An 18,237-nucleotide genomic window follows, 5' to 3' on the forward strand; every position below is an offset into this window, starting at 1 on the left:
CAACAACTATTAGATGTGAACTGGCTACGCAATAGGGAAGGAAAAAATATTAGGAACTGCCAAAAACCCTCATCTGATGAAGACAAAAAGCTGCAGGAGGCATGTGAAACCTATAAATGCTTTTTAGGGGCAAATCTTCTAATGCAAGAATCGTACAGACTGAGGATTTAAACCACAGGTAGCAACTTATTGTCTGGATAATTTATTGCTGGTCCCACAGAAGTAGTTTTGGGATTCACTGGACCCTCAGGGGCGCCCAGACAGTGCACTAGTGCAGGTGTTCTCTAAGGAATGGAAACACAGCGACTCCTCGTGTCACGACTATGGCAAACATCCCAGTATTGCCCTTTCTATGGCTGAGGAGTTGGTGCATAGGGAGGAGGAGTAAATGGAGTGTTTTTGGTTTCTCTGAACCGCAATGAAGGCTCAGCAATGTCAGCATTAATTTATAATGTCATTGCTTTTCAAAATACTGTTGGAGAAACAGAGCGACTCCTCTCTTTGGACATCAGGTTCTGTTGAAGACTTCGCCTAATCCTAAGGCTGTGTTTACTACAATATTTTCACCGTTTTAAGTCATTCCCGTCATGAAATGGCTTAATTAAAGCAAGATGCAGCAGCATCCAGACAAAGGTGCCTTTATGTAGGTGTTGCACATTCCTACTAATTTATGGAACCAAACCAGTCGAAGCTCCTTTTTTTATAGCCATAACCATCGCTGTGCTTGTATCGCTCTACCCACATTGCTCACAGACATGAGGGAGTAAAACCAATACAGAAACAATGTGTAGAGACACTTGAGTGACTCTGCGCTGTTCAGCAGGGACTTTGCAAGCCCCTCTGTGGTCACTGGCTCAGCAAACACCCCAGGGGATGGTAGCTACGCTGCTTTGGAGAACAGGGAGCGGGGTCTGCCTGGTTTTGGGGGACCATGCAAAACACAGGACTCTCCAGTGCTCCATTATGGCCCGAGAGCTGCGCTCAGGTGCGCATTTGCATTATGAGGCCACTGTATGCCACCGAAACAACATTAAAATGATAGTAATAATAAAGTTATCCAGAAATATAACCTTAATCCTCTTTTTCTCTTTGCCCTTTCTCCAGCAAGACAATACCAAGCCTTTCTAATGGCTTAGCTCAGAGGAGGACTTTGCTGTATCAGATAAAATTCATCTATTCCTGGCATTAATTACATTAGCTTTAAACATACAGGACACCAGGGACAACCTTTGCAGGGGCTGCACGTCTGCTGCAGTGACAGAGGCCAGTCCTTGTTTATTCCGGATAGCAGGATAACGGAGCAAATGGTGACCGGTGGCCAGTTACTGCAGGGACTTCCCCTGGCAGAGACCTCCCAGAGCTTCATCAGGGCACAGGGGGACCAAGCAATGCACAAATGAGCAGGAGAAACTCAGACCCCGATTCCTGACACCTCTTGCCATACTTAAGGTTTAAAGCCTGATGTTAGCAAGTAAATCATAGAATCATTTAGGTTGGAAGAGACCCTCAAGATCAAGTCCAGCCATTAACCCAACACCAGCACTACCCCATGTCCCTCAGAACCTCATCTCTGCGTCTGTTCAACCCCTCCAGGAACGGTGACTCCACCACTGCCCTGGGCAGCCTGTTCCAATGCCCAACAGCCCTTTCTAGGAAGAAATTGTTTCTAATATCCAATCTGAACCTCCCCTGGTGCAACTTGAGGCCGTTTCCTCTTCTCCTCTCACTTGCTACATGGGAGAAGAGACCAACACCCTCCACGCTACAGCCTAAAATGAATAATTTTAATGAGATTCACACAGAAGCTTGTCTTAAAGTTGAACAAAACATGTACATGGGTTCTCATCTGCTCAAACCCACCAAAGCATGAGATGCTGAGCTCCCCTTAATCCCTGATGGGGAACATCACCACGCCAGGTTGACAGCACTGGCTACTGGTTCTGGTGGTCACTGGTCATCCTAAGTGCTGGTGCTGAGACTTCATAGGGTCCGTAGTAGAACCAAGAGCATTTTCATCAACGAGGATTAGGGGTCAAGGCATTATCCAGTTTTCAAAGCACCTTATGGGAATTCTGAATTCTTCATGGGAACAAGAAGAGCATTTTAAGATTAATTGACCTGAATTGTCTCCCTCCTACTGTCCATCCTCTACTTGGAGGAGGCAGGATGGGTGGAGGGAAGATCCTACCAGAGAAACTTGTTCTACAGAAGCTGTCCACGTCATAGTCTGTCGGCATTTGGAGAAGTACCTTGGGACATCCCCAAGTAACACCACTTAGCTGGATCAACCCATTTCAAAGCCTCAGCTCTAATTACAGCTGAAGAACCAAACCAAGCAGCGAGGCACCTCCCACCTTTCTCCTGCAGCAAAAAAATAATTACAAATTTGTAATAACACAATGCTGGTGACAAGAAGCAAGTCTTGTTGCCAGAAGTCCGCTTATGTTCCTTGATGTCACCAAATCATCCAGAATGAGCGGAAGAAGAATGGTATATTACCTCTATTACAACAGGGTGACAGAGCAGAACAGCCTCTTACAATATACTGTGTTTCTGTGGGTCACGGGAAGGTTTTATTTTTCTCTTAGAGCCTTGAATCCCTGTTTTAAGACAACCAAGGGACATACAAGGCAGCTTTAGAGCTGCTCCTTTTACTTCATGCCTGCTCTGTATTTTGAGGTGGCTTTTTAGAAGAAAGGCAAATGTAATAATCCAGCTACTGTACCTTTTATAACTCTCTGTCAGGTCTCTGATTTGGGCCAGCAAGGAAGCTTGTTAGGTCTGATAAAGCGACTCAGCATCTCTGGAAAATGCTATTAAAAGAACATGAAACAAATGAAAAGCTGGGACAGACTTAATGGTAAATACATGGCCTGGCAGTTCAGCACAACTACATCCTGTTTGCCATTATTATTTAATACTGGCATCGATTGGTTGAAGGATGAGACAGACCAGGCAATTCTCTGTGGGGTTTACTTGAACACCATTTCACTTGGAGACTAAACAAGCCCACAAGCTTGGATCACACTGTCTTGTTGGGAAATTTTAATTAATTGATTTAATGTCGGGGACTACTGTGGTCAAGCAGTAAACACCACCTCTGTGATCATCTACGTGGACAAACCAAGTCCCAACTAAATCTCAAGCGGTGCCCAGCTCCAGGTTGGAACCAGTGCAGCATTAACCTGCTTCTCTGGAATAACGAGCTGGGCAGCCGCTATCCCACATATATAAGCTGTTCGTATGGAAATGGCTATTGCCGTGGCTCAGGTTCTTTAGTCTTCGTATTATTTTTTTTCTGAGAGGCCACAGAGGCCTAGAACAACTCACAGCAGCTCTCCCTTTCACAACGGCGACACATGAAGAGATGTCTGAAGAGTAATTAGTTCCACCATCATCACGTTAGCTGCTCCCCTGTAATGGCAGAACAAGGCTAGAGACAGGGACAGGGAGGCTGAACTCAGCAACTACCTCCACCAGGTATGCTGTAACCCAGCTTGCAAAACCCAGCGTGAAATCACCTAGAAAGGGAAGGTAATTTTTAATTTTAAGACTGATTTCACCCACTATTTCACGCTCATTCTTGCACACTCACATTCTCACAAGCACCAAGCCACATGTCTAAGCGGAGCGGCGAGGACTGTCTGTAGTGACACAGAGGACAAGTTCTCATCCTGCTTCAGTGATTCATCCTGAGTGATGAAGACACTGTTTGATATTTACAGTCTTTCTACCCTCTCTTAATACAGACAGCTCTGGGTCTGCTCGAGTTGGATCACGCTGTTGCGCCACATCTGCATTGTTTTTATCTGAGGTACAGCCTTGCTGCCACCAACACTCATTCCTCCCGCTATTACATTCTCCTCTTGCTGTTCTTACCCCCTGGATTGCAGCATTTCCACACAGAACCGCATCTCCTATAGTTCTCCACAAGCACAGCTCAGTCCCCACAGCCACCAGGTATTTAATTCCCGTTTGATATACAGTGCAAACAAGAGGCTGATTTGGCCAGCAGTTTATCCCGAGTTGTGCCTGGCAAGGAAGGTCACTTGACGTACTCCAGATAAATTGTCTTACAAACTGTTTACTGATCGCTGGCTGGAAATCTGGGGCTACGTGCATCAATTCCCAACCTCCAGCTGCCTTTACAACTCTTTCCACCAGCATCACCTAAATCTTTTCCTCATTGCCAAGAGTTTGGAAGCAGAGACATGAGAAAACAAAAACAAATGAATGATGGAAAGATGAAGATGGAGTACCTTTGAGTAGGGGAAGCATCCTTCCCTGGTTTGGAGGTGTGCAGCACCTCGTGTGTACCTTGCAAAGCAGCAGGAGCTGCAGGAGAACACAGCTGAACAGCTCAGAGCGCGGTTTTCTGTCCCCGACACCAAGCAGCTGTCCTGGAATTGGATGTGGGACAAAGCTGCAAGGGAACAAGAGGGAGGACAGAATGCAGCTACTCCCTGTTTTCTACATGTCCTAATGAGCATTTGTATTTTTGTCTTACACAAGCAGATGTGAAAACCAGCCCGTTATCTTTAGGAGAATTAGGCTCTCTCTTAAGAAGCAAAACAACGCTTTCTCTTTTCAACAGCCATTTTTAATGCTTTTGACAATACACCATTGCAGGGGAAAACGAATTATTTTATGCTATTCTTTAGCTTCTCTCTTTGAGTAAGTAAATTCCCTGGGACTACTGATAAAAGGTAGACGGTCAACTTTGCATCCAAGCTGACCATGCAAGTAAAAAGAGTTGGAAATTCCCCAAAGCAGGCTATTCATGGAAGAATAGCACCACAAAACTGCCCAAGTATCTGCTCTATGGAGTAATTAACGAACATTTGCTTGGATAACAAGTTCTTACAGCCATTGCTAACAAGCCTGAAAGTCTGTGTGTCGAGATGCCACAGCAGAGGCTCAGGCTTGAAAGTGTCAGCAACGTTTAGTTCAAGCCAACAATAATCAACAAAAATCTTTGCACTCATTCAACGGGCTCTGGCTGAGGCCCCTCACACACACACAAATCTCTCAAAAGAGCCAAAAACTGTCCCAAATGCCTTCAACTCCCAGCTCCTGCCACAGTCCAGCCTTCATCTACAAAAGAAATATACCCGGGTTTAACAATGAAGAATATTTACTTTCCTTCATGTGATACATTCTGTAAAGTGCCACGTTTCTAAATTACACCGAGTTAAAGTTATATACTGCTCTAGTACTTTAAATACAATAAATATAGAATGAGCTGTGTGCAAAGTCACTTGCAAGTTTTATTCTTTTTTTAGCAGATATACTAAATTTAGTAATCAAAATAGCCTCCAATAGTACTCTGTGAAAAACTACTAAGAAGTTATAAATAAAATCACATCTTTCAAAGATATCCTACGCACTTCTTGTGTCCACATTGCAGGGATAAATTTAGTGTTCCTGCGAGCATATGGAGCAAAGACAAATAAGGAAGCTGAAAATTACCTAACAATAAAAAGCAAACCCATACAAGTTAATGCTTGTTTTCTACATTTAATCTTGGCGCATACAACCCAGTCCTGCTTTTCCCCCCTCATTAAAAAACTCTTCCAGGAGAAACATCTTGCAAGATATGGGTTGATTCATCTTCATCTTGCTCCTTTTTACTGCAAAGAGGAAAAGATTCTTGAACAAACTGCCTACACATTGGGCACTGCTGAAAATACTTAACACAGCCGTCACACAAGCACGTGTGTCTGCAGGGCAGGAGCACCCAGTTCACTGCACTGTTCTGGCAAACAACACAGTCTTTACTGGTTTCTTCATGCAATTCTGGTTCATCTTCAGCCAGTCCGGCCTTTTCTAGCAAGCTTCTGTCAGTGCTTCTCTCGCCAGGGGGTGTATCGCTTGGAGAAGGTGCGGTATTATTTGCAGACATGAAGAGCTGCTAAAATACACATATACGCAAACATTTAGAAGTCAAGAAGCTCTAACCCGGTACCTGAACACATGCACGCAACGTGAGTTCCACTGGGTCAGGTTCACTGGTTTGCACTGGGTCAAATCGTGCCAGCCTGACTCTTTGCAAGAGGCCCCACAGTTGCCTACCCTTCGGTTAAATGTATTTTAGAAGCATAAAATTACATAGAACACTGGGAAAATATCGAGGGTAAGTCATCAAAACAACATACATGCGTGAACAGAACTGCCCAGGCTTTGAACAGCTCAGATTTCTGTTCCTGGTGTATCATTCTCTGCCTGGACGGTTGGTTCTACCCATTCCTACCAAAAATGTGTCCCGCCAAGCCCCCAAATCTACTTCACTCACACCATTCTGCTCTTGCTCATCTTACAATCCCCTTCGTCTTTTTGTCTTATTTTATGGGCGTGATCTCTTAAAAAAAACCCCAGTAAACTACCATGCAGCCCAAGACAGCCATAAAGAGCAGCTGCACAGTTAGTTCTGTTCAGTTTAAGCAGTGTTTTTACAATGGTGACCATATATGAAAAGAAAGCTTAAGGGGATCAGCAGGGAAGTCTACCTGGATTAACTATGTCAGCAAAAAATGGCCAGGACAAACATTTATTTGGACAAATCGATTTCTGAATGAATGCTAATAGAGTCAATCGAATTAATTTGGCCCAACTTCTAGCTTATTGAAGGGCAGTACAGGATAAAGCGCTGGTTCAAGGGACTAGCAAGGAGGTAACAACGGTTCTGTAGAAAAGAAGCATTCGACAGCTAGTTAATGCCTTACTACCACTTTAATAAATGGTCAGGACCTAGGCCTCTACACTAGAATCAAGTAATTTCTCCAGGAAATCTTCAGGATTTTCATAGAAATTATTTCTGTACAGTAACTTTGGCTGGAACCACTGAACTAATAAAATAATTTTTGCTATTATCCAGTTCTTTGCATGACAATAAAAGTCTTAAACTAATTCAGGCTCCTGAAAGCCTACATAAACTAAACTTAACACTGTTGCCCAAATGAAACAAGACTCAGTATGTGGCTTACCTTCAGATCGTGGTATTGACCTTGAGCTAGAAGTAGATACTGATATAATATTCTGCAGGAAAGTCTGTAGCTCTCATCAGGAATGTGAATTACAGCCACCATTGAAATCTACAAAACAAAACAACCTATGTTTAGTAACTTTGCGTTTTATCATTCCTCTATAACAGTTTGCTTGGAATTGCATGCTTTGTTACAACCTCTGACCTTATTTCTTTAGACAATCAAGACTTCGACAACGTTGACTTCAAGCACAGTTGAAAAAATACGCTAGGAGAGGTAAAAACAGGACATGGCACAAGACAACACTTGGTGGTGCTGCAGGTTTCTGCCCTGGCTCTCCACTCTGCTCTCACCCCAACCCAAAAAGGCACCTGTGCTGGCTGGACTGAAAGCAAGTTCATTATTTCCACATGCAGTTAGAAACCTTTCTTTTTCGCAGCTAGCACAGTTGTTGTTTGGATTTAGCTTGAGAACAAGAAGATAACACCCTGAGGGACAGAACTAATGTTTTTCTTCAAGTAACTTTCCAGTGGTTTTGAGTTGGAACAAAGAGAATGGAACAGTCACTGTTATCTTCGCTGCTGTCTGGGAGCCAAGGTCTTTGTGCGCTATCTGCAGGTGCGAGGCCACAGAGGGGACGGACCTCGACCGACACCAGGCTGATCAAGGAGAATATTCCACGTTATGGGCATCATGCTCCCTATTTAAGGAGAGTTGGGTTTTCTGGCTAGGGAGATGGAGACCTGCTCTGGTTCTGCTCCATTTCAGTGGAGTTCTGTGCACTAAAATCCCATACGACACCTGCAGCCACAGGCCGAGCTGCCCTCAACACATGGAATGATGCTCAAGCTGAAATCTGAGTGCAGAATTACAGGGGAACACATAAAAGGCAAAGTCTTCTCTGCTTTCTCCCACTTGCCTCTCAAACACACAGACAGCAGGTTGTAGACTCCAAAAATCATGGAGAAGTGTCACTGATCAGTTTGTAAACCGAGTAGGCAAAAGACAGATTACACTGGAAAGGATTATGGAAGGACCCTGTGGGCTGACTGCAGAGTCACTTTTCTGAAAATAAAAGCACTCTAAGCTTGCACGCTGTGCCTGATAGCCCTCACCCTGCCCAAATGATAGAATAGCCTCTAAAAAGCAGGGAAAAAAGAAAGTGAAATTCAATATTATTGTACTTCCCAGAAGCTGTCAAAAGAGAAATGAAATATAGAAGAGAGCTGGTTTGTTTAAAAAAAAATAAAATTAAAAGGCAAATCAGACCTGCACTTCAAAACCCACAATCTAGCTAATTACATGCAGAGTTTAAATACATATGCACCTATACCTTTGTATTTATACTAACTGAATTTACTGTTCTTTGGCATTAAGGTCTTTTTTCTCTATATTGCAATGCGTAAAAAGACAAACCAAACCAAAACAGAAACCACACAAACCTCACGCTACTATTAGCTTTGGTTTGGAAGCTGAAAGCCATTAAATCTCTATTAAAATGACAGATTTTGTGTTTTGATAGTAAGAGCTTAAAAGTTAACAGTTCTCAGTGTACTTGTATTATGTCATCCCACCGTAAGTGCTTTCTCAATGACAATGGCATATTCTCAATTCATAGTTTGTTCAGACATGCAGGCAGCTTTTTAACTGGGAATGGGACCAGTTCCCAACACAAGCATCTCAATCTTCAAGCTATTGCCTCCTCTGTGACACTGCCCTGTAGTAGAGAAATATATGCAAAAATATATTCTGCTATGATATAATAGAAATGTAATGCTGTTTGATTATAGAATCCCTTCTCCTTGAGCACCAGATATTTCCTCTTATTGTAAATACTTGCACATCATAATCAAGTTACTCTCAATCTTCTCTTTTATACACAGGCCTAAGATTGGAGTCTTCTTCCACTTTATCCCTGCCAGTCTTCAAATCATTTCTGTAACTCTTATGTGTGGTCATGCTAGTTTTCTGGAGCTAAATTATGACACAAAACCAAACGGGTATCATCTGGCTGCAAATATACTTAGGATGAAAACAGACCCCCTCAAAAAGAGACACTGGAACACCTTCCGTAGTGATGGATGCACACACAGACACACAAAAGAAATCAAGACGGAGCTCAATGCACTGCTGTAAGAATCCATACTGTCCCTTGCAGTAATATCATAGTGGCCGGGGTGGCAAAGATTCCTTTCCACACTATATTTATATTTTACAAGTTTGTTTCAACAATAACAGATGCAATTCTGACATTTGTCTGGCAAGGAGTTCACGTGGAGTTACTCTTTTGGCCAGATTACTAACAAATTCTAGTTGCGTTGCTTTTATCCCAAAGCAGGGGAAAAACACTTCCCCCACTATACTTCTTCTATGTTTAATAACAAAGGAGGTGTTATGAATTCACATCCACGTTAATGTCAAGCACATTCAAATTTGACATTTATAGGCTCTTTATATTAAACTAATCTGAGCTCTACACATACCTACATGTACTAATCTGGGAAATAGCTGGGGGGTGGAAAACTCGAGTGGGGACAGGAGGGAGAAACACAGTCCTAAGGTGAAATGACAAGAAGCTGAGGACAGGCGTCACTTGGGAAGGGAACAGATTTCTTAGGCACAATTCCCAAATGAACATACGGAAAAGTGTTCAGTGGATTTAGGCAATTTGCTTCTGAGCTCATTTGTATTATCGTTCAGGCAGTTAGTGCTAACAGATTATCAATGAAATGAAAAGATGGGAGATAAAAGTGTGTCCCAAATCGTTCCAAAAAGAATGAGTCAGAGTATATCAGGGATATTGAACTGCATGTGAGAAGGCTGAAGCTGTTTTATGTGTAAGAGATGAGGAGGAGACCTTCTTGTGGAGCTGAACATCTCATCTCAGTCTCCTGTAGGACCTTCACACCTTCCTGTGAATGGCCTGGAGCTGGCTACTGTGAGACATAACGTACCGCATTACACAGCCTCAGGCTGGCGCAGGAAGGTAATTTCTATGTTCCTAACAGTCGAGTCAGCAATCAGCGCAAATATCTGTGCCAGACACTAACAAAAAAAATCCTCCTGCTTTGCCAACAGCAATCCAAAAGATTGTATCAGCCCAAGAGCTCCGCCACAGGTTTATGTGACTAGAAAAATCAGAGTAATAGCTTACTAACCTGTGAAAACCCGAGTTTGTCTGGCCACAGGGCTTACCACAAAGATCTCTGCAGATACAAGCTCTGGGAAAACCATCAGCATCTTTTGAATGGCATACATAGTTTTTATATAACAATTATTCTTGCTCTCCTGGAGTCATCAGTGACAAATTTAGGGACCAATTCGGGGGACAGGGAAAGGAAGCTGTTTTATTCAAGCCTGTCTCCTGAAACATTCGGATCTTAAATACAGTGGCCCTAAAATATATTCTTATATTACTTACAATATCATATATTTCTCTGTCTTCTTCATCAGCTAACGTCAACAATGCTACCAAGGGATAGCGAGATCTAGGCACTGGTCCAAAATCGACAACTTGAGCATCTTCTGGTAACTGACAATATTTTTCTTCCTTTTCATTTTTTTTAATGCTTTATATGTGTCAAGGAAAACAATCAGTGTCGCTGCAATTGTAGACAAATGTGACGTTCGCGTAAAGAATGTTTTTCATCATATTTGTTCATAAATACATTGAGCCAAGAACTGCCGAGTGTTCACAAGTCTCAACATTCCCCGTGCCAACAAATTAGCATCTTTTGTCACAACAATTGAAAAAAAGGATACAAGTACTGCTGTCGATAGAGGTATTCGCTGTACAGAGCATCCTCTAATGCCTGAGGAGTCTTTATTCTGAAGCAGTAGACATGTTTCTGCAACGCTTCGTGGAGTTTTTGAACACTGCAGCCCCAGTAGCATGTAAGAATACAGTCTTCCAGACAATCAGGTGTCAGCGTTACACCCTCTTGTAGAAAGAAGATAAGGATTTCATTAACTCGCTGGAGTAATGAACTCTGGAACTGCTAAGTTTAGGTACTTAAAGGGCAACACGCAGAAAACAATTTCAGTGTCGCAGGTTTTTGTCATTATAATCTAATTTTCTAAGAGTTTAGACTAGGTTTAGTGCTTATGAAAGTCCATGGACATTAGGAAGTAGGTGCAAGGAGGTAAAATAGCTAATTGAGCTAACAAGAGTAGCATGTGCATCATATGAAAGGTAAATTTTAACTTCTGGTAACATTTTACACACTCGGTGGCAGACTCAAGAGCACAGCCCCTTGCCCAAAGTCCATTCCCTCTTTAGATAATGGTATCCAACGTATCACTGGCCTGCAACACCCCCTCTGGTCTCAAAGAATAAGGCCGTCTTGGTCATGCAGAGGGAGGACACAGAGCATTTATGCGCTCTACTGCTTTTGTAAAGATACCCAAGTCAATACTTTTGTTAAAAGTACTCAAGCCATTAACTTTTAAACACTTACTGCACAAACAGGAGCAGAACTCTTGAAAAGTCCCCATAAATTCAAGTGCTCAAACCTTCGGAAAAAAAATCCAAGTCACCTCAACACTAAGTTGTTATGTGTTTGGTTTGTTTTTCTCTCCTGCTGAGAATAAAACTGCTGCAGCCCTTTTTTTCATTCACAGGAAGGCTCCACATCTGCGTGCGTGGAAGATGCTCAGCTTTGCTTACTACTCCCCAATGATGCAGAAGGGCATGAATTTCACTTCCTGCGTGGGTGATTTCAAGGCTATTATGAACTACTTGAACTCTGATGGGAACAGATATTTAAATGCAGTTTGCAGTGAAGCTCAAATAGAAAGATATGGAGTTTTGTTTTTAAGTAGTGCCCTTCCAAACACTGCTGGAGATCTGGACTCAGATTTACGTGAGTGGCATATATTCTATAATGAATTCCATAGAATTCTACAATTCAAACGCCCACAGCAGCTGGTAATCTGCAAATGTTTTTGTTACTTAAAAATCTGTTACAGCAGGAGGTGCTTCTTTAATAAGAGTTAATCTGCACTTAAATATCCAAATATTTCACTTTTAAAAGCACCACATTTATGAGCTGTGTAAAAATTATTATTTCTGTTGTAATGATGGGCGGAAGCATGTTGCTGAGGAATTTTGATAATAGGGTGAGAGCAAGAAAACAGAAAAGTGCTATGTTCAGGAAACCAAACTGACAAAAATCAAGCACATCTGAAATCCACTGACTTGTTACTGAAGCTGTGGCAGGATGAGTGATTTCTAATCCAAAAGGATTCTTCACTTGTCTCATCCGCTTTTTCAATACTCTCGTGCTGGATTCTGTTTCTTCTGAGTTTCTCAGAATAACAGGAACGACCAACCCGAAGCTACGAGACATAAAACAAGAAGAACAAGGGGGTTAAGAGTTAGTGTTGACACATTCGAATTTTTTGTTCTGCTCTAAAGATAATAGCAAGCAGCACAACAAACAGCTTGGCATTGCAGAATACTGCTAGGATGCATACGTAGTACAGCCCGCCAATCTGACTCCAGCTTTCCACGGCAGAACGTAGGAGTCTTCACAGGGACACAGAAGAAACTCATTTCCAGAAAGAGAATTAAATGGTCAATGCCCTCTAGTGGTAAATGGTTCACCAGAGATTTCTCCTAATTGACATTCTGCACATCCAGTCACAGGACCACCAAAACAAAACCAACCCAAAAAACCAAGCAAACCCACCAAAACAAAACCAAAAACCACCAAACAAAACAACCTCGCTGCTTGCAAAGATGGAACAGCCTTAATGGGCTGGGTGCTCAAAAGGAAGACCCTATGCATAAATCATTCAGCCCTAAGATATTCCCAGCTGTAACTACAGCCAGCAAGATGTTTTTATGGGAGACCAAGGTCCCTATTTTCCACATGAACCTCAGTTACAATAATATGCTGATATTAAATCAGGGGCCATAAAGCTTCTGCTTTGAGCTAGAAACCAAGTGCAAAATAAGACTCTAAATCAAGGCTGAGTCTCTAAGAGCCTTGCAAAGCTGAAATTAGCACGCTAGCCCAAGTGAGATTCTGACTCTAGAAGTGTAACAAATCATAGGTTTAAAAGTTTAAACACCCTATCGATCAAAATTAAAATCAAAGAACGTGAGAAAGAATATTTCAGGATGATTTCTGACATCAATTAAAAACCCCAAGATTTTCATGTTGCCTGAGGCTTTTAAAAGAACCGCTACAGAAGATCAGGATCGACAAAACAAGCTCCGCAACGGACTTCCTTTTACACTTGCCTAGAAATAATTCACTTTTTAAGTGATAGCAATAACTTTCAATAACCAAAAGCTGATTAGAGAAACTGCCCCAGATATGCAATCAGAAGACTACTTTGGAGACTGAAGAGATTTTCTTAACTGCAATAATCCACCCCATCTCATTAGTAAAGCAACAGGCAGAGGCTGTGGGAGTCTTTTGTTAACGCATTTTAGAAAACAGTTATTAATTAGCTCAGACTGTACTTTCCTGAAGTTGTGCTTTTGTCGCTGCCACCTGTACTGTTGAAGCAATGGCCTGTTTAATGGCTTTGAACTTGGGTTTATGCAGCCATCAGCATATTGGGTGCTGGAAAACTCGGAATGGCACAAAGCGTCGGCTCTTCCCTGCATCAATTTTTTCCATTTACTACACTGAAATAGCGGCGGTTACGGTAAGATAGGTCTCACATCAATAACCCGAGCTGAAAAGGGCATGACCAACTTCAATGTAATCAGTTTGAAAATTGCTAAAGTAATTCCGTGTACAACACAGCTCTGAGCCAAACAGGCAATTGTGTGGCTTAACTGCTACTTTTCCCTGGTTTTAAAATCTTTTCTAACTCCTGCGTGTCAAATGAAGAAGAAAAGCGGAGCTTTTACTGACATTGGGCTCCCTCCTATTGATTGACGGTGCAGGGGTGCCCTTTGTGAGACTAACGGGGAAAAAACATCAGTCAAAAGTGATTTTCAATTTGAGGAAACTATCTCAGCAAAAAAATTCTCAAAACCATTCTCAATAGGAACAACCTGTTCCTGGGAGTCTAACAAATATTTGCCTTTACTGTTTAACATCTTGCCTTGCCTGAGTGTCACAGATACACCAAAGAGGAAAGAGACTGAACCGGTGGAAAATACTCTATACTCATTACTCCATCTTTGCTAGATTTTGATGGAAACATTTGCATTTCTTCAATGATATAATATAGAGTGCTCAGCCATACTTATTTTGCACACATGGAGGGTCGAATCTCTCTCCGACAGAAGTAAAACCAGTCGTGCTGACTTCACTGAGGCTGGAATGAACTGTACCAGTTAAACATCTTACAAAGAAACCAGGTGCAGCAGCTCTTTCACTTACTCGGTATCCAAAACTGAGCGAAGCTAATCTCTCCAAACGCACAAAAAGATGCCTCCTGTTTTATACCATCTGGCTGATTCTGAAGTAAAAACCCCGTTCTTTGGAAATTGTGTTCACTGGTCAAAAGCAACAGGAAAAGCAGCCACAGAAAAAGGCTTCCAATACAGCTTTAGCAGCAGCTGAAGGCAGAAAGGCCTTTCTGTTCAACAGTAAGGTACAGCACCTCTGTAAATTTTAATGTAGTATTCATTATATGAATGATCAATAGAGATACAGATGTATTTCACCATCTAACATTCTATCAGATCATTAGCTGGTATAGGGGAAAATTAATTTATTCGAAACGCTAGTTTAGGAAAGGCAGGAGTTTCCACTGGTTTTGTTCATGAGTTAAATTTCTTCAAAGAGCCATCTGGACCTCAAACCGGTACCAAGCCTGCAGCTCCTTCTAATATGAGTGTTAAGCTGAAAAGACAATGCAGAGGACCATACTGAGCTAATCTAAATTCCCCTTCAACCCCATCCCCAGAGCATCCAACGGGCTGGCTCTACAAAGCTGCCTGTGCAGGAACCTACTGCAACTCTGAGCGGAGCCACAGGGATCCAGGTCTGGCCATAAAAATAGACGCTCGTCAAATCAGTGCATGATTTTGCAAACGCAAACATTAAGATTCCTAAGCAGTTGGTGTTTTTCAGGCTGACTGACAGCACCACGAACACATCCATAAAACAAGCTGACAATCGACGCCAAAAATGATGGAGGAAACAAAATGTCATTACAGCAATATATCAAGTATTATGTACTTACGCGACACCATATGCATTTATAGTATTCTGTGTAGCAAATAAACGATCAAGTCGTTTTCACGAGCAAGTTCAAGAGCACTTAGACTGTAACTGCAGCTGCAGCCACGCTGAAATTGCTTGGAGGCTCTTGGTCACACGGCTACAGCAAATATCTCTGAGCAGCTGCCACCTACTTGCATGTGCTGAGCCCCTGGCTACTGCATTGACTTGACTAACAGTTCCTTAACAAACTGGTGTGAAGACAGTTTGTATCTATTTACATAAACTGCAATAATATCTAGTGCAGATGCACTTAGAATCTCTGTTCCTGAAATAAAAATCCATCTGGATGGTCCTCCGCACACCCTGTAGCCCAAAAAGCATCAATGGACATGTGTGCAGATGTAAGGGTCTTCTGGCACAGCTATTTCAGACATTTTGCACTAGAGGATTGCAAAGTGTTGATTATAAGTAGGTAAATCAAGATTAAACTGATAAAGGATCCCTGGTTTGGGATATACATGCAGAAGATTTATTTGAATCATGATTCAGCATACTTTTTATAAAGATAGTATCTTTAAAGAACTGATAAAGCAAAAAAGGAAAAGTGGAGAGAAGCGGATGACAATATAATACCACCGGTGTTCATTGGGACAGAGAGAATGATGAAAAGGATTTCTACCATCTTTCTCTCCAAGTAAATAATGAGGTGGAGCTTCATCCAGCAGCCAGATAACAAACAAAAAGCAGTCTTGCCTTCAATACCACCTACTCAGCACTAGGGGAGGCAATGCAAAACAAGAAATAAAAGCTTTCCACAAAGCATATCTGGAAGATCAAAAGATACGTTCATTCACACCAAAAGCAATAGATGGCATGTGTTTGAGCCAGTGGCAGCTAACAAAGTGATGTAAACAAGGGAAAGACTTCGCACTAAAGGAAAAGTCAGGCAGAGTATTTATAAGCTGCCAAGAGAACAAACTGCTACAGCTAAAACATCTGTAATTCAAACAGAGACAAAAGAAGGAACACACTGAAGCGCAGCACTACAGATATTAATGTTAAGCCAATGGGAAGAAATACAATAACTCCATTTTATTCTCTCCAGAAGTGTGATGTATCCACAATTCCTACATAAAATATTTTGATTGCTAATCAATGCTCTCCACTTGGCAAGTATCAGTATTTACATTTACGGACACTCCTGAGTTAACAGGAAAACAAACAGAACAGTGTGATGGACCGACATTCAGGGATCTGTTTCTGAAAAAGCCAACAGTAATATCTTTGCTGAATCCTCTCAAACACGAGTAGGAGAGGGTCTGCCACTCATCACCTCTCTAGACACTTTAGCAAGTCAGCTCTTCAAGGGTTCCCCCCATTCCAGTCCCAGCGCCCTGTACAGTTCACCTCAAATTCCCCCTTCTCTGAAGTTCAGCAGTGGAACGGCCTGGTGCCCCATCAGCAGTCCTGGGTAGTCTCAGGCCTCAGCAAGAATCCTGCCTTAAAGCTTGGCAGATTTAGCTGCTACTTGGCCTAACACCAGGCACTTTACTCCATATCTGCTCATTTGAACCACCTCAAATGGATCTGAGAGATCCATCTCCAACAGTGCCAAACTTTTCCCTTGGAGCAGCCCGCCCTGATCCCCAACCCCTCACTCAGGGTCAGGTCTTCTCCCAGCCACTCTGTTTTTTCCACAGCTTTCATCACAGAATCTCTGAATGGTTGGGGTTGAAGGGACCTCTGGAGATCCCCCAGTCCAACCCCCCTGCTCACGCAGGGTCACAGAGCAGATCACACAGAGTCATGTCCAGGGGGTTTGAATGTCTCAGAGAAGGAGACTCCACACCCGCTCTGGGCAGCCTGGGCCAGGCTCTGGCACCTCCCAGCAAACAAGTTTCTCCTCATGTTCAGATGGACCCTCCTGTGTTTCAGTCTGTGCCCGTTGCCCCTCACCCTGTTGTCAGGCACCACTGACACGTCGGTCCATCCTCTGACACTTACTCTTGAGATATTTATAAACATTGCTGAGATCCCCTCTTAGCCTCTCCTCTCCAGCTCAACAGCCCCAGCTCTCCCAGTGTCTCCTCATCACAAAGATGCTCCAGACCCCTCAGCATCTTTGTGTCCCTCCACTGGACTCTCTCCAGTAATTCCTTGTCCTTCTTAAACTGGGGAGCCCAGAACTGGACACACAACTCCAGATATTGCCTTACCATCCTCCCCTTCTCCTACAAGAGCGGCCCCTATGGCCAGTGCTGGCCCTCCTCACCTTCCTTTCTTCAACACAACCTCAATTCTCCAACCACTGCCAAGCCCCACATCCCCATCCCCAGCACTGTCCCACCCCCGGCCCACCCCACACCCCCAGAGCTCGTATCTCAAGGGGTGCCAGCTCACATTACCCCCTCCCACATCGTGCCCCCTCACTACACCGCCAGACCTCCGCAGCGGAGCCCATCACTCCAAACCAGCCTCCAAGAGCAACACCAGCCCCACAGGGCCGGAGTGGTTCCCAGGTGCTGCCCCCGCCGCACTCACCAGCCCAGCACCAGGCCGCTGGTAACGAGGAAGCAGATGAACACCACAGTGATGCAGAAGAGCGGCAAGTCCTCGTAGAGCATGACGAGGAACACTTCAGCCATGGGACCGGCCGGCCGGGGCCGGCCCTCACCGCCCCACAGCGGAGCAACCGCCAGGCCAGACCGTGCCGGCCGCCTCGGCCCGGCGCCCCGCGCATGCGCGGCAGCCGAGCGAAGCCGCTGCCCTCAGCTTGCCCGGAGGTGGGCGGGGAAGGGGGCGGGGCCAGTGCCCGAGTGGCGGCGCGGGGCTTCCCCACCTGCCTGCGTTTGCACAAAGCATTTAAATAATAAAAACAAACCGGCGTTTGTGCCCATTCTGCACAACCCGCCTTCAAACATCTCCGTGGCGCTTGGAAAACTGAGCTGGAGTAAGTAAGGGGCGCTGCAAACCTCCTCCCGTGATCTCTGCTCCTAAACACAAATAGGTTTTGCCTAACAAAATGAATAAACAAACTACCTACGGAATACTGGAATTGGTGCATTTAAGAGCTCATGGAGATTAAGTGACACTTCAACAGCTGCTCAGCAATCCTGTGC

General features: G+C 43.5%; 1 protein-coding gene across 2 annotated transcripts; it reads right to left on the reverse strand.

The window, feature by feature from the left end:
- Window positions 1-5,243: 5,243 nt before the first annotated feature.
- Window positions 5,244-17,849, reverse strand: CGRRF1 (cell growth regulator with ring finger domain 1). 2 transcript variants are annotated; one of them, XM_082057810.1, is made up of 6 exons: window positions 17,660-17,849; window positions 12,181-12,320; window positions 10,746-10,923; window positions 10,405-10,552; window positions 6,984-7,091; window positions 5,244-5,908 (listed from the first exon to the last, which is right to left on the reverse strand). In XM_082057810.1, exons 1-6 carry the CDS (start codon window positions 17,761-17,763, stop codon window positions 5,561-5,563), a joined length of 1,026 nt encoding a protein of 341 aa, XP_081913936.1. In that variant the 5' UTR covers window positions 17,764-17,849; the 3' UTR covers window positions 5,244-5,560. The 2 variants fall into 2 exon arrangements, with proteins under 2 accessions (XP_081913936.1, XP_081913935.1); XM_082057809.1 differs by having other exon boundaries at window positions 5,244-5,911.
- Window positions 17,850-18,237: the final 388 nt, after the last annotated feature.

The sequence above is a fragment of the Streptopelia decaocto genome (genome assembly GCF_964273445.1).
Source record: "Streptopelia decaocto genome assembly, chromosome: 7".
In the NCBI taxonomy this organism is placed as follows: domain Eukaryota; kingdom Metazoa; phylum Chordata; class Aves; order Columbiformes; family Columbidae; genus Streptopelia; species Streptopelia decaocto.